Genomic DNA, 25,627 nt, shown 5'->3' with positions numbered 1-25,627 from the left:
AATATTAATAATCATAGCAGTTATGCAATATCAAAGGAAGAAATCACATCTGAATCCAAAAGTAGTAATTTAAAAATATACTTTCCAATTCATTCATGTGCACAATGCACTCTCACACACATGTATCCATGTGCACACAAGAATACAAAACTTGGAGGTAATTGGGACGAGTCATGATAGAAACATCTATCAAGAGGGAATTTGGAAGTAGTGGTTTTATAAACTCTACTGTATCATGCATATTGTGAGATTAAAAACTTTATATATTTCTTATTACTATTACTTACCTTGATATGACAGGACATAAGATAAATATATCATCACATTAAGAGTATGTCCTCATAAGCGTGATTGATCAATCCCAAGAACACGACCTTGTTTATTCAAAAGATACATCATTTTACGATCCTCAACAATGTTTAAAGAAGCAAAGTAATTCCCTCATTTCTCCTGTAGTTTCTTTACAACAGTGTGTAGAATGTATCAAGGGAAAACAGAGGTGAATTTTGACTGTACATTACACATCCAAACATTTCAATACTTAACACTTTCAAGTATTAAAAAAATCGCTGATTCCTTTATATACATTTATATGTGTTAAAAATCTCAAAGAAAATACCTAGATTTTTATTTTAAATATCTTAAAAAATTAGTAGTATTTTTCAGATACCTATGCTTTTAAACAGAAACTCTGAGTCTTAAAAAGTGTTCAGAAATACAAAATGTATTGGAAAAAATTTAATTATAGTTTTGTGGAGGTATAATCATAAAATCATGTATGGACTTAATTATAAAAAGGCTTATGGGAGAAAACATTGACTCTAAGGCCTCTTTTCTTTGCTAATCTATGTTTTTCCAGGAAAAAATATATTTCTTGTGCATTGTTTTTTACCTACCAAAATTTGTTACCTTATAAAACTATTTGTTTTTCTAAAACCCTCTGAGAAGAATCATTTAATCAAAGGATAAAACAGTTAATTTATTTAAAATCATAAAGCTGGAACTTGATAGAGCTGTATATCTTGGTATATCAATGGAAAAGCAAAGCCCCAGAAAAAGATAGTATCAGAAGATGACCTCCTTTTAAAAAGGTTGATAAAAGAAGGTCTGAAGGAAATTGGAAGGAAAGAATGATATTTAAGTATAAAACCTATGCAGAAGCACCCCTCAATCCAAGTCAGGTTTCTAATGCTCCTTGATTATCCCAACATAAGGAACATATTATGTGCCAATAAAATCTCTGAAGATGCTACTCAGAAATTCTTTTTCTATCTCTGTAGTCTGGATGTTATTACAAAGACAATGGTTCAGCAGAAATGGATCAAGGCATCCCTGACAAGGGTGATGGCATCTCTTTTTTATATATAATTCCATAGAGTATCACCCAAATCCCATTTTGGAAGAAATAACATTTTCAAGTATATTCACACAAACATCCAAGAAACAGAAAAATCTTAACCTTCTTCAAATTATACTACTTCTTTAGAAGTTTATGTTTATAAAGAAAGTTTTCTATACTTCCCATTGGCTTTAAAAAAATCTTCAAGCTAAAAACAAAATTAAAATAGTACCAATAGAGACTTACTCCGTCTTTTTCCAACATCTCCTTTGGAAGTTGCTGCTTCATTTAGAAGAACCATTCCCATGGTGATAGCAGCATCTGTAGTAGTTGTCAAGGAGACAGTAGAAATACATGCCAATAAAATCTATAATTTTTTCTGGAACTGAATACAGTGTTCCAGAATGGTTAAATTACAAATGCAAACACAGGTAAATGCAACTCATATTTACATTACATAAAATGACCATTATTTATTTATATCTTAAGTTTTAATATTTATAACTAGAGTTCTTTAATATGCTAGATTTTGAGAGTTTAATTCTAAATACTCTTTAAATTCAGAACTTTCATAACACTTTAAGAAATTTCAAAACCAGTTCTAACATTTCATGTTGCTATACATAAAATTGTGTTACTTTCTGTTCTAGTCAGCTTTTTTTCACAGCTCTGACTAAAGGTTCTAACCAGAACAACTATAGAGTAAGAAAAATTTATTTGAGGGTTCATGGTTTCAGAGGTCTTAGTCCACAGAAGGCAGGCTCCATTCCTTAGGGCCCAACATGGCAGGATAGGGTGGTAGAGGAAAGCAGCTCACACTGTGGTGACCAGGAGGCAGAGTTCTCCACTTGCCAGATACAAATACATATCCCAAAGAATGCCCCAATTCCCACCTCCTCCATCCACACCCTACTATTCAGTTAATCCCTACCAGGAAATTAATTCACTGATTGGATTAAGACTGTTATAACCCAATCATTTCTCCTCTTTGCATTGTCTCTCACTTGAGCTTTTGGGGGATACCTCACATCTAAACCATACCACTTGTAGACAGTGACAAAATTCATTGAATTCCTAGAAAATGAGAATGTATTAAAGTTGGCTTTTTTCCTTTTCACAGTGTGTGTCTCTGTGTTAAATTGCTTTTTTATGCTTGAATTTTAAATGTGTTGTTTCATAGATTTTGTTTAGTTAGATAAATACTTAAGTCAGATATCATTTCACTTAGAAAATTTGAGGATCCAGTAAAAAACAATTTAACAAATTTAGCAGGTCCTATAGCTAGTCAGTTAATTGCCATTTTAAAACTGAGACTGAGAACACAAAATATCTTCTTTACTTTTTGTCTACTTTCAAATCATGGGTTTATTCATGCCATGTTGAAAGATATCAGGTATTAAGAAAATCATGGGAGCATTTCAACTACGAACATCCTTCTTCATGTTATTACAACATTTTAAACATTGTCTACTGTTAAGATTTAGAACCCACCAATTCTGGAAATGTATTTATAATGTATTCTGCTCAAAGACTAAATGGTTAAAAAAATGAAGGAAAAAATAAAGTAATTCTAGCCCAGAAATTCCTCCATTTGCTTTGATTTTCTTCTTATTTCTAGTTATATGTGTACAAATAGTATCAATAAGTCTAAGACACACAGTAATAGAGGCAGGATACCTCTTTCCCAATAGCAAAACCTGGAAGGATATCACTGGTTTATATCTATACAATTAATTAGAGGTCAGAGAAAATTCTACAGGTAAATGTTTCTACACTGAGTCAATTTTTATAACCACATTATTGAATTTGATTATTAATAAATTATTTGTATTTGACTCTGTTTTCATGACTGTGTTAACCAACTTCTGCATAATAAATACCTGACTCCACAAGTTACGCATTTTTGCTTACAAAGAGCTCTCTATACAGAAGGTTTTCAAACTATTCTATTTATAGTATTGGAACCCTTTCTGGGAAAAAACAAAACAAAACAAACAAACAAAAAAAAAAAACAAGCAAAACTTGTTTGGAAGCTTAGGTATACCAGAGAAAAACACCTGATCAGCCCTATGAAGTTCTGCCCTGTCCCCCACCCCACACCCCTCAAATGCTACCATTTAGATATTACTGAATTTCAATCATGTTGCAAAGGATATGGTTGAGAGAATGACTGTTTTTTTTCTTATTGGTTGTTCAAAACATTACATAGCTCTTGACATATCATATTTCATACATTTGATTCAAGTGGGTTATGAACTCCCTTTTTTTACCCCGTATACAGATTGCAGTGTTACATCAGTTACACATTCACATGTTTTTACATATTGCCATACTAGTGACTGTTGTATTCTGCTACCTTTCCTATCCTTTACTATCCCCCTTCCCTCCCCTCCCCTCCCATCTTCTCTCTCTACCCCATCTACTGTAATTCATTTCTCTCCCTTGTTTTGTTTTGTTTTTTTTCCTTTCCCCTCACATCCTCTTATATGTAATTTTGTATAACAATGAGGGAATGACTGTTTTGTAGTACCAGTACAAGTCTGTAGACCTTCAGGACTCATTATTTTATAGTGTTTTGGACGATCTACCTGTATAAATTTTCCTAATCATAGCACATTGTAAATAATGACAGAAAAAAAGAACTAAAGATCTGTATCACTAAAAATGTTCATATGTAGAGAATGTCTACTGCTTAATGCAGATGTTTGGTGCAGAAAGATGGGACCAATGTGGATCCTATTACAATTCGCCTTTAATCTTCTTTTTCTCTTTTATATTCTTATATAAATTTGAATACACACATTATACATATTTGATCTACTGATAATTCATCTAGAATTCTAGAACATTTTAGCCATAACAAACATCTTGGTAAATATTTAAAACATAAATGGCAATAAAAATAAGACATATTCATTTAATGACTCTAGGTACTTTCCCCAATTCCATTAATAAAATTGGGGGGGGTGGTGGCATTAATTCTATTACTAGGGAAAATAAAATTTACAAAATTAAATGTTTGACAATTTTAAAAGCAAAAACCATATATTAAGATATCCTCAAGGTTAAATTTTTATACACATAAACATACAGACACTATCTCAGTGAAAATTATATTACTCAAAAGTATATTTTAATGGATAGTAACTGGATATATCTTCATTCAATTTTTACTATTCTTCCTCTGAATTGTGAGCAATGGCTTCTTATTTAAAATACTTTTTAATTTCATAAAAATTTAAACATTTTTTTCATAAGAGTGCAATATATTTTACTGCTTTCTCTTATTGATGACATTCAATTTGTTCCCAATGTTTGCTATTACAAATATTCTTACAAAGATATATTTTTATAGTTCTCCTAATGCACATTATTTTTTGTGAAGGGTGTACACCTGGACACAGAATTTTTGAGGTCAGGTTTATGTATTTTCAAATTTGTTAGGCATAATCATATTTTTTAAAAAAAATTGGCAATGTAAGAATTTCCATTTTTCTTATATTCAATGAACACAGTACCTTTGTACTATTCATTTTATCAAACAGGTAAGTGGGGAGCTGCATTAATATTCCCCACTTGAGTCTGAGCATCTTTTGATATGCTCATTCTTATTTTTGTGTTCAATCATTTGTACATGCTTGTTTGTTTTCTTTTGCCAACTTTAGCAAATCTTATTTTCTCATTAATTTGTAGAATGTCTTTCACTTTTTCTGAACACAAATTGACTGAAGTGCTACATGCAGATTCTACTGCATTATGGCTTTTCTTTTTAATGATTTTATCAAGCAGAAGACTAATTTTAACACAGCCAAATTCAGTAACATTTTTCTTTATGAATTTAGTTGTTTCTTGCTTATGAAATTAATTGCTAACCTATGTCTTAAAAACATCTATGGCCTTTTCATGTACCTTTAAGTTAAGTCAGATAATGTTATTCTTACTCTAATAGCTTTTTATCTCACTTTGAATAAAATCTAAAGACCTCAAAATAACCTTGAGTTCATACATGATTTGTACCTCAAATCACTGCCCACACTCTTCTGTCCTTTTTTGGTCTTACTCTGATCTTTACTGTATTCTAACAAGACTGACATTCCTCTCCCTTAGGATCTTTGAACTTATTATTTCCACTGCTTGAAATGGTTTTCTCCCAGATGTCCTTCTAACTCCCTCCCTTACCTCTATCAGTTCTCTGCTCAAATGATCTTATCAGAGAAGCCTTCTTTGCCCTAATTCCTTTTACTTATTATTATAACATTGTTTTGAAAAAAAACCTTTCAGACTGCATCTTTTCTTCTTTACTTTATTGTTATTCTCTTACCATGACAATTTTAGCCCCTACAGAGCAGAAATATTGTTTTGTTTACCATCTTACCTAACACACTTTGATGTTTATATTATTACCAGTTTATACAAAAGGAAATTCAAGTCCAGAGAAGTCTACATAACCTTTTCAAAGTTACAGAGAGCAAAAGGTGCAAAAAAAAAAAAAAGGATAAAATAAATGACAACAAATGAATCAGGTTAGATGAAAATGATGATGAGAGTGGGTTAAAGGAGTAAAAGTAGCTAGCTTGATTTTCAGCATAAAACATTTTTATGCTAAACATAAAAATCTTTTTTTCATAAAGTATAGAGCATTAAAAACCTCTTTTACTACTCCAAGATCAGTTTCATTTTATAGATTTTCCAAATATGTTTGCAAATTATTCACAAAACTGTTTTCTCAAACACATCTGTCTAGATTATGGTTTACCTTTATATCATTTCTTTACATGTTGCTTTTAAATCAAACTCTCATAATGTACTATTTGTGTTGGAAGCACATGCAGTAATGATACAGTAGTTTTAAATTATATAAGTGTATATATAAGCAAAATCCCTATTATACAAAATAAATAAGGTAGGAAGGGAAAGGAATTGTCAAGTCTTAAATATTTGAGGTTGCAGCATGTCAAAAAACTCAGCAGATCTCAATGATAATTCACTATGTGTCAGGAATAGATGCATATTCCAAGAATATGCCTAGGAACTCCACTCATATAAAGCCATTCTAAGTAAACAAAGCAAACTATAAAATACCAAAAGAATTTTGTGACCCAGGGAATACATCAAGCATCAGGCGTGAGACTGCAGTCACCTAGGTCACTCTGACCTAGCAAAGCAGGTTTCTGCCAACTCCCCAATGTTATAAAGATAATAAATACCCCAGTAAAAGCCTTTCCTGCTATGCAGTTCTTTTCCTGAAATGCACAACAAGTGAGCCATGTCTAATCAACAATCTGTGCTATTCCTGCCACTTAATGTAACTATCTCAACCAATGTGTTCTCTTTTTATTTATAAAAACCAGACCCCTCAGGTACCATTTTGAAGAATGTATTCTGGACATTAGTATATGTGTTTTCAGGGTAGCCATCTGCACTTTGCCTCAAAAATTCTTTGTTTTCACATTTGGTGCACCTCAACCTGCCTTTAAAATTGACAATATGAAAATGTTTACTTAAGGGTCATTTATACTAGTGAAATATTAAAAACACAAATGTCAACTATAGTGTATGGTACTTATAGGTGGTAGACTAAGTAGTCATATAAAATGAAGCTGATAAAAAGTTCTTAATCATGAAGTAAGACAATTATCACCATGCCAAATGAAAATGAAAAGCATATAAAATATAGCTTCATCTCTTTCAAAACAAAAAAAATCACAGTGGGAAGAAAGAAAGATATCAAAAAGTTAACAGGAACTGTTCTTAAAGTGATAAAGTCATGGACCTCACTTTTCTTTATTGACCACATTCTACAGAGCAGGAGTTTGCAAACTTTTTATAAGAGACAGAAAGTAAATATTTTCAACCACTGCAAGCTGTATGCTGTCTGTTGCTCTTACTCAAATCTGGTGTTCATTGCAAAAGTGGTCACAGACAATGCACAGAATGTGACTGTGTTCCAATAAAACTTTATGTACAAGAATAGTAGACTAGATGTGGTCCTAGTGTGCAAACCCATGCTACAGAGAATCTACTCTGGTGCCACAAAAACTATCTGCTATTATATATGACAGAAGTTTAGCTTTATTCTTCCTTGAAAAAAATGCAAGAATTTAGAAAATCTTTGTGTGTACAACTCTGAAGTTGGAATTTTAAAAAATATTTTTTTAGTTGTAGGTGGACAAAATCCCTTATTTCACTTATTCACCTTTATGAGGTGCTGAGGCTTAAACCCAGTGCCTCATCCATGTGAAGCAAGTGCTACCAGAGCTATAACCCCAGTCCTGAAGTAGGAATTTTAAACTACAGGAGTTACAGGCTGTGTACAACCCCAAAGTGAAATATGCTTTTAGCTGTAGGATCAGCAAACAGGCACTGTTTCTTCCTGAAGTTTCTTGCAAAAGTAAGTTTTCTAGCCCATAATGAGAAAAGAACAGCCAGCCTATTTTAAACCTGCTGGCTGTAATTAATATATATATATAAATTAAAATACAGCGGCCTTAAACTTGCTAAACCTCATTCTCTTTTATTTACAGATATCTTTTTAACTTAAGGCTGTTGAGAGTTGAGAATCTAATTTAGCTTAGTTCTACTGTATCAACTAAAATATTTTTGGCCAAACTGGCATACAATACTTATTTTGGAAAAATACTGCATTAATAAAATAAAATAATTAATTAAGAAAAAAATAAAAATGTGTATTTTTAGATAAAAACAGCTAAATAATCATCATCTGTCAGGGTTAATATGTAGGTAGAATTTTTTATAGGATGGGTGAGAGGCTGAATGACTAATGAAAGCCTCTTCATATCTGAAAACTGAGGAGTAACAGATTCTTTTCTGCCATTAGACTGATGGGTATAGCTATCTAACTTTACCTAACTAAAGTGCCCCAACATTAAAAGAGAATATGAGAAAGGACTTCAACCTTCCAACCCCCACACCCCCCACTGATCCAGTTTATGACCTGGTTTGCACATTTCTACTAATATTATGACAATATAGACTTTAAACTAGTATGTAGACTCCACATTTCCTTTGCTGATCCTGTTGATCATTGTCCTACTGCTTAAAAGTCAAAATACTGATATTCACATAAAATAAACTGGTATTGTGTGAATTACATACAACACACAGAAGCATTATACATCCTATAGAACTAGTAACAAATATATCTACATTTAATTGTAATTCATTCTCAATTGCATATTATGGTAAATTTACTGTTGCTTTTAGGAAGAAAATTGAGATTTGTCAATTTAAAGATAAATGAGAACAGATGTTGAAAAAAATGTGAGCACATTATAAAATACTTAAGAATCTAAATCTAAAATTATCTTTAACTTGCATTCATCATTAATTTTCTTCTATAGTATACTTCTCCTTAGATATACTCATTAAAATAAAAAAATGCTCTTTAGCACAAATTGGAAACAAATGCAGAATGAAATTCTTTAATAATAAATGGAAAACAAATATATATCTTATAGGAAATGCAATGTGATTTTTGCAACAGTAAATATTAAAATATTTAAAAATTATTATTAGTAAAACTTTTGTTTTTTTGTATCAATACTCTTATTTCCAACTGATACTGATTTCATGTGATCTTCTTGTGATTCCATAACATTAAGAATGTGAAGAATTAAAGTACAGTATTATCAGGTCAAAGCTTATACAGTTAACAACAAAGTTGATCCTAGAACTCATATGTACTATACACACTGGCAGACATAAACCATATCTTTATTCAGTGGGAAAAACTATGACCAATGAACATTCACTATAATTTGGAATTTTAAATAAAGTTTTAAATGACAATTTTCTCCTACCCACCACTGCCCTTCTTATCCACTGGTAGAAACAACTGCAGATACTTAAGATAATAAAATAATGCATTTCTGAAAATATTCCTCTAATTGTGAAAACAAGTTGCTCTATAATAAAAACAAGTCACTACTTGCAATTTTGTTTATTCTACTGTGCCATGCTTGTAAGTACATTTAGTAAAAAAACAAGTTATCTCATTAAAAGTCATATATGAAGTTTTGTATTGAGAAGATTCTACAACCTAAAGCATATCCTGCTTTCCCATGTGATCACTATAGCTCAAAATTCCTACTTTGTGAAATTATATAAAATGTTTTATAGATAATGTTATATGCTAATGTATTTCATATACATATTAATTCAAGAAATTATAGTTTCAAAAATCATATGACTGTAATTTAATAATTCTAGTTGAGACCCATTATCTTAACCCTGAGATTTATCACATCTGGGGCATTTGAAAGCTTTTTTAAGAACATAAATTGAAATAAATAATTTGCATCATTATTTGTTGTAAAACTATCTCTTCGTTTACACACACATCAGGGACATTGTCAATAAATTTTGGCAACTTTTATACCTCAGTGGCTAGCAGGTGCTCACATGTAGGTATTTATATTTACATACTTATGCTCTACAAAAAAAAAACTGTTCATTTTGTAATGCAAAAAGGTATAGTACTTTGCACAGTAATATGACAGACCAACTAAACAAATACAAACATATCCACTATATCTTTAGGGAAACAATCTTTTAGAAACGCCTAACAAATGTACTTACACTGTAATCTTGAAAGACTACCACTGGCCTGTTCACCACAAAAATTTTGACCTACTGGGAAAATATGAGTACAAAAAATGGGTTGAAAAATTTAAGTTCTTCACTATGCAACTGATTGACGTTATGATATTAAGCACTCTAAACAAAGTAAACCCTTTTCATCCATCAGATATGAAGCCTATTAAACTTAAGAATTTGTTAGGCTTATTTCTCTTCATGCCTTATTTTCCTCCTGTATTTCTTAAGATTGTTAATGTAAAGCTATCATCCAATACGTTTCTGAATTCCTGAGTCATGTTATTCCTATTTATGAACCTCACTTGTAACACATACCATCAAGTTTTGATGTTTCTTCCTTTCAATGAGTAATTGAGTCACTCATCATTATTTAAGTTTCTCCTCTACAGTCAATTGTTAGTACCTCCCAATTTCTCTGCTCTCTTTTTTGAACTGTCTCCTCAATTTATTACTAGAACAAACCTTCGTGATTGACTGCTTGAACAGAAAAAAGATGTGACACTATTTACCTTTCCACATCAAAATTTAACAGGGCACTCTGGTTACAATCTTACAATACATTCTATAGAATTAATAAGGGGCTGGGCTTGGTTGTGCACACCTGTGATCCCAGCAGCTCAGGAGGCTGAGACAGAAGGATCTCGAGTTCAAAGCCACTATGCAACTCAGTGAGACCCTTTCTCTAAAGAAAACACTAAAAAGAGCTGGGGATGTGACTCAGTGGTTTCAGCACCCTTGGGTTCAATCCCCAGTACCATAAATGAATGAATGAATAAATAAGGCACCTAAATTTCAATATGTACTTCTGCACTGATTGCACTCCTTTGTGAGTCTCCTTTTTGCACTTCAAAACAGAGCTGAAAAGTTTGTCAAACTTCTCTAGGCAGCAAGCTGCTCTTTTATAGCTGCCTCCTGCAATACTTCATTATTCTTTTGTCATAATTTTCTTTTATACAATACTTAGAATTCTTATTTAAAAAGGATAAAAACAACACAATAAGAAAAAAACACTACTGATAAAAAGAAAAATCTTACTGAGATTAAATAAGAATTTCTAACCAATGACACCAAAAAACTTCATCTCTTTTCCCTTGGGTTTTTACAACAAAACTTTGTATACAGCAACTGCATCTAATGATCTGACTTACCAAATTAGAAGGAGGAAACCAAAAGGCAGAAACATTCTGTACAGATAAACACAAACTAACCATCTGGTATTTACTTTTTTTGCACTAACAGATAAAATATACATGTAAAATTTTTAAAATGTGCTAAGTTCAAAAATACCTGTAGACTTTCTCAAGTGAAATTAAAATAAAAAATTACCATAAAATGGCGTTTTTTAAACATTTTTTTCTTTCTCTTTATATATCTATTATCTCTCTAAAATAAAAATACACAGGAGAAATAAAGCAAATAATTACCGCTGGCATATAGAAAACTGGGACTTTTAATTCTTTTCTGTATTCCTGCTAAATATATATATTGAACACTTCATACTGCTTGTGAAATGTCTTTGCATCCTAAATCTCAGCTTGATGTCAATGATCTGTGAAATGAAACCTTGGCGAATTCCTGCCACACAATGGAATAATAGTCTCAACACAGCTTTTCATTGCTAGGTATTCCTGATGTGTTTTAGTAGACTCGCTACTTTGGATAAAATATAGTCCATGGACTGAAACAAATTAGGGAACATGAAAAAATGAAACAATAATATATACATAAATAAGAGTTTAAAACAATTTAACCTCAACAAATACTTGGTGTTTCTTACCATTTGTTTTAGCATAAATCAATTTACCTGCAACAAATACTTGGTATTTCTTACCATTTGTTTTAGCACAAATGTATTTTCATAGACAAAATTTAAAAAAAAATAAAGGCTAAATAAGGCTATGCCTTTATTATTTAATAAAGAGGAAAACTGACATGTTCATATATATTTCATTTTCTCACTTAAGGCTCCTCTTATACACAAAAAACACCAACTTTTACCATATTAAAGTTGGAGTCTAGAAATATAGTACTGTTTAAACAAGATTACAAAATATGAGAAATATCTATTCAAATGTAGATATTTCCAATTCTAATTTACGGAAAAACTAAAGCAAAAAAATACTCATCATCACAGTTTTTTTCTCTTTTTTTAGAGAACATTCCATTGTATATTGGGAAAATTACTTTATGTACTTATTTATCATGTTCAGTAAATTTAACATTCGCATAAAACCTTTTACTAATATTTCATACACATTCAATTTTTGTCAGTTTATCCAATAGTATCCTCTGCGACTTTATATTTTAAAGCTTTTTTTATATACCTTTTTTAAAATTTATATTTATGTGGTGCTGAGGATTTAACCCAGTGCCTGGCATGTGCTAAGTGAGTGCTCTACTGCTGAGCCACAGCCGTAGCCCCTGTGACTTTATTTTTATTTTAAATTTCTATTATAGAATCTAGACCAGAATAACATATTCCATTAAGTTGTCATGTGTCTTTAGCCTCCTCTACCGTGGAACAATTCTCTCTCTCTTTTTTTTCTCTTAAATCAATGCCTTTTAATTACACAGAACAATGTATTTCATTAGTATATGCAAATATACTAATGAAATATAATACAAATATTAGTATATGCAAATATCATATCTACTCCCCTAACTGTGATCCTCCTAATGCCCTTCTCTTCTCCCTGTTATTTCATGTTGACTTTTTCTTTCCCTTAGATTCCAAATGAGGGAACACACGCCATTTCGTTCTGAATATTACTCTATTGTGCATATACTGACAGGCACCTAGGGTGAGTCCATGACTTGACATTTTGATTTATACAGTTATCTCTATAGAGTATTCTGACTTTAATTCTTTTGGGCAGATAGCCAGTAGTAGAATAGCTAGATCATATGGTAGTTCTAGTTATTTTTGGAACCACCATGTTGATTTACATAGTGACTATACTAATTTACATTCACACCATGCACAGGGGTTTCTTTTCCCCTTTATTCTCACCAGTCTTATTATTTTGTATATTCTTGATGATAGCAAGAATCTCAATATAGTTTTGTATTTTCCTGATAGCTAAATAAATCAAGTATTTTTTTCCATATATTTAAAGGTCATTTGTACTTTTTTCTTTTGAGAGTGTCTGTTCAGTTCATTTGCTCAATTATTGATAGGATTATTACTTTTTTTGGTGTTCCTTATGTCCTTGCTAATTTCCTGAGGCTGATCCTAAATTTGTGATCGTCCTGCTTCAGCCTCCTGAGTTGCTGGGATTAGAGGCATTAGCCACTACACTTAGTTAGCTATTAAAGTCATATTCAGAAAGCTGTTGTCTTGCTTATGTCTTTAAGGATTTTTCCTGTTTTCTTTGAGCAGTTTCAAAGTTCTGGGACTTACATTTTAGGTGTTTGATCCATTTGGAGTTGTTTTTGTGAGAGGGATCTAGTTTCAATTCCCTATATACAGCTGACTTTTTGCCAGTGTATGTTTTTGGTACCTCTGTTAAGAATAATATACCCATAGCTGTATGAGGTTTATTTCTATGCTCTCTATTCCATTGGAATAAACTTCTGTTTTTATGCCATTACTATTCTGTTTTAAGTACTGTTTGAAATCAGGTATTATGATGCCTCTAGCCTCACTCCTTTTGATCAGGATTGTTTTGGCTGGCTATTCATTGTCTCCTCTGCTTTCATATGAATTTTAGGTTTGTTCTTTTTAGTTTCATCATGGAAGTTTCTCAATTTTGATATCCTATGTGCACAGGTAATTCAAACAAGGCATTAGCTGTAGATATACCTAATTCTCTGTGTGCATCCAAGTATGGAAATTAAGATGGGAAAAATTAAAATTTTGAGAAATTACAAAGAGGAAAAAGATGATAATGTTTTCTAGATGAATTTCAGAAACACAACATTTAGCTTCCAGAGGATAAACTGGACATTTAGAATCTCCTCAAACTTAATTTCTAAAGTTCAGTCTTAAAACAGTATTTTTTCATTATCCTGTAAAGTACATGATTAGAAGGGTTCAATAAATCTTCCTCTGGAAAAACTTAAACATTTCGAATACTTCAGTAATACTGCGATTGGGCTAGGTTTGTGGCTCAGTGGTAGAGCACTTGCCTAGCATGTGTGAGGCACTGGGTTCATTTCTCAGCACTGCATATAAACAAATAAATAAAAGTCCATCAACAACTAAAAAATTTTTTTAAAAAGTAACACTGATTGATATTTCAGGCTACATTTCTTACAAATATATGGAATATTCTTCTGGTCATCTATACCTTGTTTGATGCTAAAGAAAAAAACAACAAATATGTATTTATGCATACTATCTGCAACCTAGTAAAATTCTGAATGAAAAAGATGAAAGAAAAAAAGGAAATTAAACCAAATAGTCTTTTATGAGTACTAAATGTTTTATGTGTGCTATTTCACTTAATGCATACAGAACATAGAAGATAACTGCTTATTTTTTATGCTATTTATGTCACAGGGATCCTGCAGTGAAAACCACATCAACAAACTAAATATCTAGCCAGTAGTATTCAAGGCAGAATAAAAGCAATACTTTTGATTCAAGTCAGTTGAAAAAAGAAGAAGAAAAAAGAAAATTAGTTTTTTAATGATTCAGCATAACAATAAAATTACACTGTAATAGGAAATTAGCAAAGGAATTAGAAAGCTAATCATAAAGTTTAAAATTTAATATCTTTTAAAAGTCTTGATATTTACTGCCAGAAATAAAACCAACTTAATTCATCAGTTGTATTAAAGGATACTCAGTACCAGAATAATGTGTGACTCCGCCACGAATTGAGCCTGGCTGCTCCCATGAATGTAGCTCTATGAAACAAGAAAAAGAAACAAAATTAACAATCTGGGAAAAAGACATAATTACTTTAGAGTTTCATGTCATGAAGATAAACAATATAAACACCCACTAATGAAGTTCTTATTTATAATTCTTTTGAATAAAATAATTCTTAGTTAACTTGAAATAGATGAAAATGTTGCTTGATGATATTACTAAAAACCGTAGACAGAAATTTAACAAAGAGTAAACTTATATATAAATGTAAAGTTGTTAAAAGATTTATCACAAACACAGACACAAATTTACTTGATGACATAAGATTACAAGTTATAGTAAATAAAACTGCTGATTTTTCATCATTTAAATAAGTTTCAAAAATTGTCAAATTACTCTTTTCCAGTTTACTAAAGTTTTTACAATAAGGAGTTAGCTTCATAAAATGCACATATTTCAAGATAGCATTTCATTTTTTTCAAAGTACAATTATTGAAACTGAATTTTTCCTATTTCAAAATACATAATTTAGTTCTACACTTAGGAAGAATTTTACATATATGTATTTAATACAACTTAATTACAGAAAATCTGACACACAGAAATCTCCATTTAGAATTTTTTGCTTTTAAACTAATTCCCCAAATATTTCTGCCATTAAATTTTTCCAATGATAATTAGTTGCTTTAATTATAGTTTTAAACAAAATTATTTTAAAACAAAAGTCCTTTTCTAGGTTTTCAACTTATAAAACATTACTGGAGAAAAATAGAACACCTTACAACATAAATCAATATCCTCAAGTTTTACATCACTTGCACTGCCTCACTGTGTCATTTCAACATTTCTTTTACTCAATATTTTCCTTCATTTTATTTATAACAATAACTGACTGGAACTAAGTGTGTTTTAATGAGAAGAGTATTTAAACTGGAGTCAGAAGATTATTCTTCCAGCACTTAACCCTGGACAAGACAACAAATCACTCATAAATTCTGTATTCTTTCATCAATTAAATCAAGAACTGAGATGATTCCTGTGGTCTTTTGAAGGAAAAAGTCTGAGTTTTGTCACCAAAGCTATCTCATTATTTTTATGTAAAATCTATTGTTTGTTTATTGATTGAAACCATCCTTGGTTTTCATTTTTAATTTTTCCAACAATTAAATCAGTTTCCTCCTTTGTAGATGTGTTCAGATATTTTTAAGCACAGTTTTAGGCAAAAAGGCTAAGAGCCATTTCTGATTCACTCATGTAACTTCTAAAGAATCCTATCATACATATTTCTTCTTCTGACTCTATCCATTTAGATTTTCCAAGTGATGACCAATGTAACTTAAAAAAGACAAACTAGCTGCTAACTAACCATGTAAGATTTTTAATATTACTAATGGAAGACAACAATAAAATTATTAAGAAAAACAAACATGCAACAAAAGAAATACAAACACTATAAATTATACTTGATATCAAGTATGATTAGAAGCTCAGAGTTTAAGAACTAAGACTAAGGTTTTATTCTTGGAATAACTATAATAGCAAGGATAATGAATAGACCCATAAGTATAAATAATAATAGCAGCTACCATTTATGGAGCACTCATTTTGTCTAAGAACTTTGCATGAAATATCTAATTTAATTCTAGTTACCATATAGGGTAGGTAATTTGATCACATCAATTTTAGAGATAAGCTAACAAAGGTTTAAGAGAGTCAAGAAGGTTCCCCTGATTTTCACATATAGTATATGTAAGCTCTGGGGTGGAACTTAGGTCTTTGTGACTCATAATCTCAGCTCATATTTACTATATTATTTTATTATTTGCTAAATATTTCATTAGAAACTTCACATATGTTCTCATTGTATCTACTATGTTTTAAAATAGTTATTACCTGTTCCAACAAGGAAATAGATTAGAAGAAATACAACTCCTTGCAAACAATGGTACAACTAATAATTAGTGAAGTTTGGCCTGAAACCTGGGTCTGTCTACACAGGCCCTTTTTGCCCTCTGAAAACCAAGGACACAACAAACATGAAGAAGAATAATATTAAAGCTTTCCTGGCATTCAGATAATAAAATGTTGACAAATAAAGGAGTTAAAATTATTTATATAATTAAAATATCTAGATTTAATAGTACAGGATAATATGCTTACATTTTTATTAAAACTGCAAGATACTTCACTTATCTTAGAATTAAAAATTTAGAGAAGAACTGAGACTTTTTTAAGTGAATGGTTTCACACTTTCTTGTTTTAAGAAAGCAGATATTCTCTGATCATGCTTTTGTCAAGGTTATCAATGGATTTCCCCATTGCCTAATTCTATAGCCATTTCTCAATTTTATTTGACATACTCTATCTGAAAAGTTGGTCACATCTGACTACTTCCTCCTTTTTGTTCATACCTTCACATGTCTTCAATGGATACCACTCTTGCTTCTCCCACTTCACTGGCTCCTCTTCCTCAGTCCCTGTGGCTATTCCCTTCCTAATTCTCTGGAGTCTCAGAATTCCACTTAAGGCTTTTCTCTATAATCACTCTTCCCTCATATTCTCACCCAATCTCATGGCTGTAATTTATCAAGTCTATATGGATGATTCTCACATTTATATCCAGGGTGATATACACCCATTTTTATTTGTTAGTTTCATGGTCTTTACCTTGAAGTCTAAACCTTAAAATGGCCACATAAACTTTGGTCTGTCTTCATATCTATCCCAGAACGGGTTCTCTCTGCTATTTCAGGAAACATCAATGTGATTTTTCCAGTTGTTTAGGTCAAAACCTTGGAATTATCCTTGTCTCCCATCTCTTCCCTTTCTTCTTTCCTCCCTCCCCATAATCCAATCATTCAGAAAATAGTGTTGCCCCCACTTTCACAATTCATTCCAAATTCAACACTTCTTGCCATTTCTAGGAAAAAGTGTCAAAGAAGCCTATGGAATAAAGCCCAAACTATCATCATCTCTTGCTTCAACTATTGCAAAGCCTTCTTTGTTATTCTGTCTCTACCCTATATTTTGTCTGCCAAATTAGCAGTTTAAAAGAAAGCAAATTCTATCATTACTTTGCTCAAAACCCTTGAATGCTTTTTTTCACATGTGAGAATACCACTTTATCATGTAATGCACAATAAAGCAGAACTTACAAACTTTTTTTTCCAACTGAAAAGGTTAGCTAGGTTAAAAAAAAAATCATACTTGGTCCTCAGAGGCTTATCTCACTAAGGATTTATTATTTCACCAAAACTCATCTATTACTCTTGTAGCTTATTTCTTTTATGTATAAGACTGTAGCAAGGAGCAGCTTTGGAGAATCCTCAATTTGCCATTTACTACATGTGTCACCTAGCACAAATAATTTAACCTCAATTATCTCATCTTCTTTATTTTTTGATTGATTTTATTTTTTAATTATCTCATCTTTAAAAAGATAAGAGAATATTTCTCAAAGTACTAAAAATTAAATAAGATGTCTTATCATGTTATTAGTATAGTACCTGGCACTCCCCATAGTAAATAATCAAAAGTAATTAAGCATGTAACACTTAAATAAACTCCATTTTCTAAACATTAGATAAGCAAGCTCAAATACATTTGGAAATACATTGTCACAGATGAAATGTGTACTAAGTTGATATTTTTAAAAGATGATATTCATAAACAAGTACTAATACTTGACTTTCATTCATCTTTTTTGAGATTCGAGGTTTTTTATCCTTTTTAAAATGTTTTTAATTTATTATAAATGACAACAGAATGCATTACAATCCATATTACACATATAGAGCACAATTTTTCATATTTCCGTATGCACAGTAGAGTCACATCCTTCTTGTCTTCTTACATGTACTTAGGGTAATGATGACCATTGCATTCCACCATCTTTCCTACCCCTATGCCCCTCCTTTCCCTTTTCCCCTTTCCCCTATCTAGAGTTCATTTAATCTTCCCCCCACTGGCCTCCCAGCATATTATGGATCAGCATCCTTAAATCAGAGAAACCATTCAGCATTTGATGTTTTGGGATTGGCTAATTTCACTTAGTATTATATTCTCCAGCTTCATCCATTCACTTGCAAATGCCATGATTTTATTCTCTTTTAATGTTGAATAATATTCCATTGTGTATATATACCATGTTTCCTTTATCCATTCATCTACTGATGGGCATCTAGGTTGGCTCCACAGTTTAGCTATTGTGAATTGTGCTCTATAAACATTGATATGGCTGTGTCCCTGTAGTATGCTGTTTTTAAATCATTTGGGAACCACCATTTGACCCAGCTATCCCACTCCTTGGTCTATACCCAAAGGACTAATTCATCTTTTTTAGTCTTCAAAATCTCATGAAGACCAGATATCCCAAGACTCTCAGATTTAATAAACCAGAATTCATTTGATAACCTTTACTGAGTAATTAGTATGTATCAGGCACCAATTTAGGCAATGGGCATCCAGCACTTAGAGAAAAGAAAAATAACAACAACTATGTTTTCAAGGAGCTTACACACTCAAACTACTGTTGTACAGTAAAATGCAGCAAAGACACTGCGAATACTAAAAGTCATGAAAGCAACCATAAGAGCAGTAAAGACAAATAAGCATTTTAGATGTCTTCCTTACCATGCATCATTGTTGTTTATGAGGACACCTAAAGCAATCGTCTAATTCACACAGGATTAAACTAAGCTCTATAATTTTAAAATAGTTTAAAAAATTTGTATTTAACAAATGCATGTTCCTTCAAATTTATTTGAAAAAGGAATATTGAGGAAGGGAATTCCCTTATAGTTAAAGCATAACATTCATTTACATTCTTTTCCTGTCTTTTACTAAATCTTATGAATGAGGAAATATCAGTGGCTATTGGTGACTTACTCAAGAAAATATATTTAATTTGTATTTTCAATGGCAATTGCAGATCAAATAAATAGTTATGAAAATGTCAGCAGTCTTTGACATTTGATGGACATAAATTTTTTCATAGAGACAAATATTCTAACAGAACATGTATAACAATGTTCTTTACTTGTCCAGTCTATTGAATAGTTCACAGCATACATAAGCCAAAATAAAATTTTAAAATGGCTCCTAAATCATTTTATAAGACTGCTAACTTAAAAGCCTAATTTTACTTACAATGAAAATTAAATAAAGTTTTACACAGCATGACATGAAAGTGTATGTATAGATAATAATATTTTCTTAACTTCAAGTAACATATTTGAAAATAAAAACAGTATATTTTGTTTAATATAGTGTTTCTAATACCTCGTAGTAGCAGTGCTAAGAATGAATCAAGATGAAAAAAAATTAAACTAAGTATACCATATATCAATAGATGAAAGGAATTTCACTCCACTTAATTCATTCCTAAATTCTTGGGAAGATGTTATCTGTCAACATGTTTTGCTTTTCTGATAATATCTGAAAATTGTGCTTTTAGTAAATATTCTTAATTTACCTTAAACACTTATTGTTGTGAAAATAATAATGCCATTGTGATTAAATAGTTTGTTGTCAGAATAGGGAGCAACTGTAATGAAATGAATTTACCAGTTTTGGGTTTTAGTGTTGATAACAACCATTCAATTTGAGAATCTAGTTATTTACTTGGTCAGTTCAATAATTTGAATTAGAGTTTCTAATCTCTAATCAGACAGAGATACTGATTAAATGAAGGAAACAGAATAGCATAGTGGTTTGATAAGTGGATTTTAATCAAAATACCTGATACTAAAAACCAGAAAATATCAAGGAATGAAAATCACAGGCTGGTATCCTTGATGAGTAGGGATGCAAAAATCCTCTATAAAATATTGGTAAACTGCATTCAAAAATACATTAAGAAAACTATATACCATGATCAATTGGGTTTCATCTCAGAGATGCAAGGTTGGTTCAACATGTACAAATCAAAAATGTATTCACTACATAGATATAATGAATGACAAAAACCCTATGATTTTCTCAATGGCTATAGAAAAAGCCTTCAACAAAATACAGGACCCATTCATATTTAAAATGCTGGAAAAATTAGAGATAGAAGGAACTTACCAACATTATAAAGGCTATACATATGACAAATCCAAGGACAGCATCATACTAAACAGAGAAAAAATGAAAACATTTCCTCAAAAATCAGGAGTAAGAAAAGAATGTCCATTCTCACCATTCGTATTTCAACATGGTTCTTGAAACTCTAGCCAGAGCAATCAAACAAGAGAAGGAAATTATAGGGAAACAAAAAGGAAAAGAAGAAGTCAAATTATATTTGCTTGCTGATGACATCATTGTATACCTAGATGATCCCAAAACACTTTGACAGATTTCTACACCAGAAACAATTTCAGTAAAGTAGCAGGATACAAGATCTCATATGTAATAGCTTTCCTAGACATCAATAATGAATCTATTGAGAAATGAAGAAAACTGTCCTGTTCCCAATAACCTCAAAAATTTATGAAAAAAGAAAGAAAAAAAACAAACTTGGGAATAAATCCTACCAAGTAGGAGAAAGACCTCTAACAATGAAAACTATTGAAGAAAGAAACTGAAGAAAGCCTTAGAAGATGGAAATAACTTCCCATGGTTTTGGACAGGCAGAATTAATATCATAAATATAGCCATATTACCAAAAGCATTATAAAGAATCAGTGAAATAACCATCAAAATATCAATTACACTCTTCACAGAAGCAGAAAAAAAAGTTCTAAAATTCATTTGGAAGAACAAAAGACCTAAAATACCCAAAGCAATTGTGAGCAAGAAGAGTTATGCTGAAGGCATTATAATATAGGACCACAAATTATACTACAGAGCTATGTAACACAAAAAGCATGGTACTGCCATCAAAACAGACCTGAAGACCAATAGAATAGAGGACACAAAAATAAACCCACGTAGATAACAGATAGTCATCCCATATTTGACAAAGGTGTCAAAAACATGTTGGAAAAAAACCCCCCAGCCTTTTAACCAAATGGTACTGGGGAGACTGGATATTCATATGTGTAAGAATGAAACTAGATTCCTGTCTTTCACCCTGCATAAAAGTCAACTCAAAGTGGATCAAAACCTAGGAATTAGACCACAAACTTTGCAACTGCTAGACGAATAGAGGATGAACAAGTTGTGGCAAGCCCCAATTCTTTACTAAGACCCCCTAATACTTAAGAACTAAAATGAAGAAATCAATAAGAGGGATGACACCATATTAAAAAGCTTCTTTACAGGAAAGAAAACAAAAGCATGAAGACAGAGCCCACAGAATGGGAGAAAATCTTTGCCAGCTACTTCTCTGACAGCGGATTAATATCCAGGTATATAAAGAACTAAAAAAAAATTACACCAAAACCCCAAATAACCCTATCAATAAATGGGTAAAAGACATTTCTTAAAAGAACAAATGCAAATAGCCAACAAATACATTAAAAAAATTGTCAACATCTCTAGCAACTGGAAGAGTGCAAATCAAAACTATATTGAGATTTCATCTCACTCCAGTCAGAATGTCTATTATAAAGAATACAAATACTAGTAAATGCAGGCAAGGATAATAAGAAAAAAGATACACTCATACACTGTTGTTGGAACTTTGAATTAGCATAATGCTTTGGAAAGCAGTACAGAGAATTCTCAAAAGACTAGCAATGGAACTACAATAAGACATAGCTATCCAATTTCTATCCTATAGGGATACAGGCACATATACATTTATAGCAATGAAATTCATAATAGCCAAGTTATGGAACAAGCCTATGTACTCCAAAACAGATGAATGGATAAAGAAAATGTGATACATATATACACATACACATATATACATATAGGGATATATGTGTATATATATGTGTGTATGTGTATATATATATATATATATATACACACACACACACACACACATACATATACACATCTACACACACACACACACACACACACACACACAATGGAGTTTTACTCAGCCATAAAAAAGAATGAAGTTATAGCAGAAATAAGCCAGTCTAGGAAAATGAAGGGCTGAATATTTTCTCTCATACATGCAAGCTAGAGCAAAATAAGGAGGGTAGAAAAGACAGGGCGAGAGACCCACAAATATAGAAGGGGGATCAGCTTAGTATAGGGACAGGATAGAGAGGGAAGAAGGAGGGATAGAGAAAGGAGAAACTATGAAATTAAACTAAAAAAATATGCTACACATATATGAATATACCACAGTGAATTTCACCTTTATTTATATCTATAAAACACTAATTAAAATAATAACTAAATAGAAGACAAGAACACAGAAGAAGGGGAATAAGGGTAAGAATGAGGAAAGTGAAAAAGCAAACACTGGGGCTGAAATGGAACAAATTATATTGCATGCATATAGATTATGTCAAAAAGAACCCAAGTATTATGTGTAACTATAATGCACTAATAGACCATTTAAAAATACCTTAAGTGGTATTCTTGTCTTATATCTGCAATAAGTGAAACCTTCAAAAAATTATTCTAGGATTCAAACTGTTAGGCTGCTTGATAGAAATAAAAAACATATGAAAAGTGAATCATATAACAAACTCAAAACCCTTTGCATTGGCCTAAAACACAGTAAGCAGTCATAAATGTAATTAAAACTATAGAACACTAAAGAAAGAAATTGAAGAAGACCTTAGAAGATGGAAAGTTCTCCCATGCTCGGGGATAGACATACTAAATATTGTCAATGGCCATACTATCCAAGGTGCTATATAGATTCAATGCAATTCCAATTAAAATCCCAATATGATTCCTCATAGAAATAGAAAAGCAATCATGAAACTCATTTGGAAAAATTAGATACCCAAAATAGCCAAAGTAATCCTTAGCAAGAAGAGTGAAGCAGGAGGCATTACAATACCAGACCTTCAACTACACTACAAAGCTATAGTAACATAAATGGCATAGTATTGGCACCAAAATAGCATGTAGATCAATCATACTGAATGAAGATACAGAGATAACCCCACATAAATACAGTTCTATCATACTATCAGAGACACAAAATATAACATTGGTGAAAAGATAATCTTTTTAACAAATGGTGCTCGGTATATATTCAAAGTATTTAAAATCAGCATACTACAATGACACAGCCACATCAATGTTTATAGCAGCACAATTCACAATAGTTAAGCTATGGAGTCAATTTTATTAGTATACATACACAATACAGTATTACTCAGCCACAAAGAAGAATGACTTTATGACATTCTACCAGTAAATGGATGGATCTGGAGACTATCAAATGAGTTTAAAAAATTTATTCTATCTTAATCATAGAACTCATAGATGGTAAAATCAATATCCATTAGTTAATACAAAATCAATCAATCAATCTATCTATCTATTTAGATATATATCTCAGAAAACAGCTCTTCTGAAGACAAAGTACATATGTAGAGCTCAAATTAACTGCTATTTCTCCCTAATTCATTGATAAAATACACTTTGGCATCTATTTGCTTTGGCACAAGTTACTTAACAACAAAGAATAAAAAATATACTTAAACCAAACCCAGGGGATGTAATTTTTTAATTCTGGTCATTTAAAAAATGTAATTATTAAAAAAAGAACTGTTTATAACATCAAGAAAATGCACATGAAAGAAACTAAAATTTAACATTCTTGGGTATTACTCAAATGACAGTTTGTTTCATTTCAAGGTCAAATCCACAAAACACACTTGGTATCTTCTTTTATGTTAAAATATGACTATAAAAAGAAGCAATAGCTTTTATCAGAAACACTACTTTGATTATCTTTCACACTATCTACATGAATTCTTTGTGTCCAATCTTTTCATGTAGTTTTATTCAATCAGTATAAAATAATTTGTAAATTCTTTCTTTCCATTTCTTTTACCCCTCCTTGAAAACATCATAAAAAATACTAGTGTTTATCCCTTTAGCCTGTTTTAGTCACTGTTTCACTACTGCCAGTATGAGGGTAGTATATTCTTGAAACCTAAGAAAATCCTCTAAGTAATAATATCTCAGTTATCTAATATATGATTTTGTATCTTTGCAAATATAGAAATTATTCCAATAGCAAGTGAAAAAAAAAAGAAAAGAATTTCAAGGGTTGCTTGCCTTACTGCTTTCAAATAAACTTAAAGGTCTTTGAAATTCATCTTCGATGTTTAAGATTTTCCAGTAAAAGCACCCTAGCTTCCTTGCTCAAAGGACTACACAAAATGAAAGTACTACTTTTCTGAGTACTACAGAATCAACTGTGTTTATCAAGTATCTTAATCTGCTTGGGTAGCCCAAACAAGATACCAGTACTGTGTGTCTTAAAGAGTGTAAATTTAGCTGGGCATGGTGGCACACCTGTAATGCCAGTAACTAAAGTGGCTGAGGTCAGAGGATTGCAAGTTTGAGGCCAGCCTCAACAACTTAGTAAATATCTCAGCTAAGTGGCAAGAAGGTATCTCAAATTAAAAAAACTGAAAGCAATGGGGATGTAGTTTCCGGGTTCAATGGTAGAAGGGGAGAAGAAAGAAAGAAAAGGAGAAAGAAAAGAGGGGAAAGAAGGAAGGAAGGAAGGAGAGGAAGAAAAAAAGGAAGTGAGGATAGTAATTTTCTTCCTCACAGTTCTGGAGACTGAAAAGTCCAAGGTCAAGGTTTCCCCAGGACTGGAGTCTGGAGAGGGCTCCCATTGGGCTGAAGATAGATAGTCACCTTCTCAATATGTGCTCAGTGGTGTTTTCTTTGTAAACACAGGAGTTGGGGTAGGAGGATGCTCTGCTTATAAAGTCACCAATCCTTTCCAACAAAAGCCTTTTCCATATGAATTTATTTAATTCCATTTCCTAAAG

General features: G+C 31.5%; 1 protein-coding gene across 1 annotated transcript in view; it reads right to left on the bottom strand.

Annotated features, from left to right (window-relative positions):
* The window catches only part of Tusc3 (tumor suppressor candidate 3), a 212,793-nt gene that overhangs the window by 23,965 nt on the left and 163,201 nt on the right, over window positions 1–25,627 (bottom strand). The window contains exons 7-8 of the mRNA XM_077792602.1: window positions 14,743–14,806; window positions 1,586–1,660 (exon numbers count right to left, since the gene is read on the bottom strand). Coding sequence (XP_077648728.1) covers window positions 1,586–1,660; window positions 14,743–14,806 — 139 coding nt within the window. The remainder of the gene's footprint in view (window positions 1–1,585; window positions 1,661–14,742; window positions 14,807–25,627) is intronic.

Source organism: Urocitellus parryii, chromosome 14 (assembly GCF_045843805.1).
Source record: "Urocitellus parryii isolate mUroPar1 chromosome 14, mUroPar1.hap1, whole genome shotgun sequence".
Classification (NCBI taxonomy): domain Eukaryota; kingdom Metazoa; phylum Chordata; class Mammalia; order Rodentia; family Sciuridae; genus Urocitellus; species Urocitellus parryii.
The sequence above is the reverse complement of the archived record's forward strand: the minus strand, read 5'-3'. Positions and strand labels throughout refer to the sequence as shown.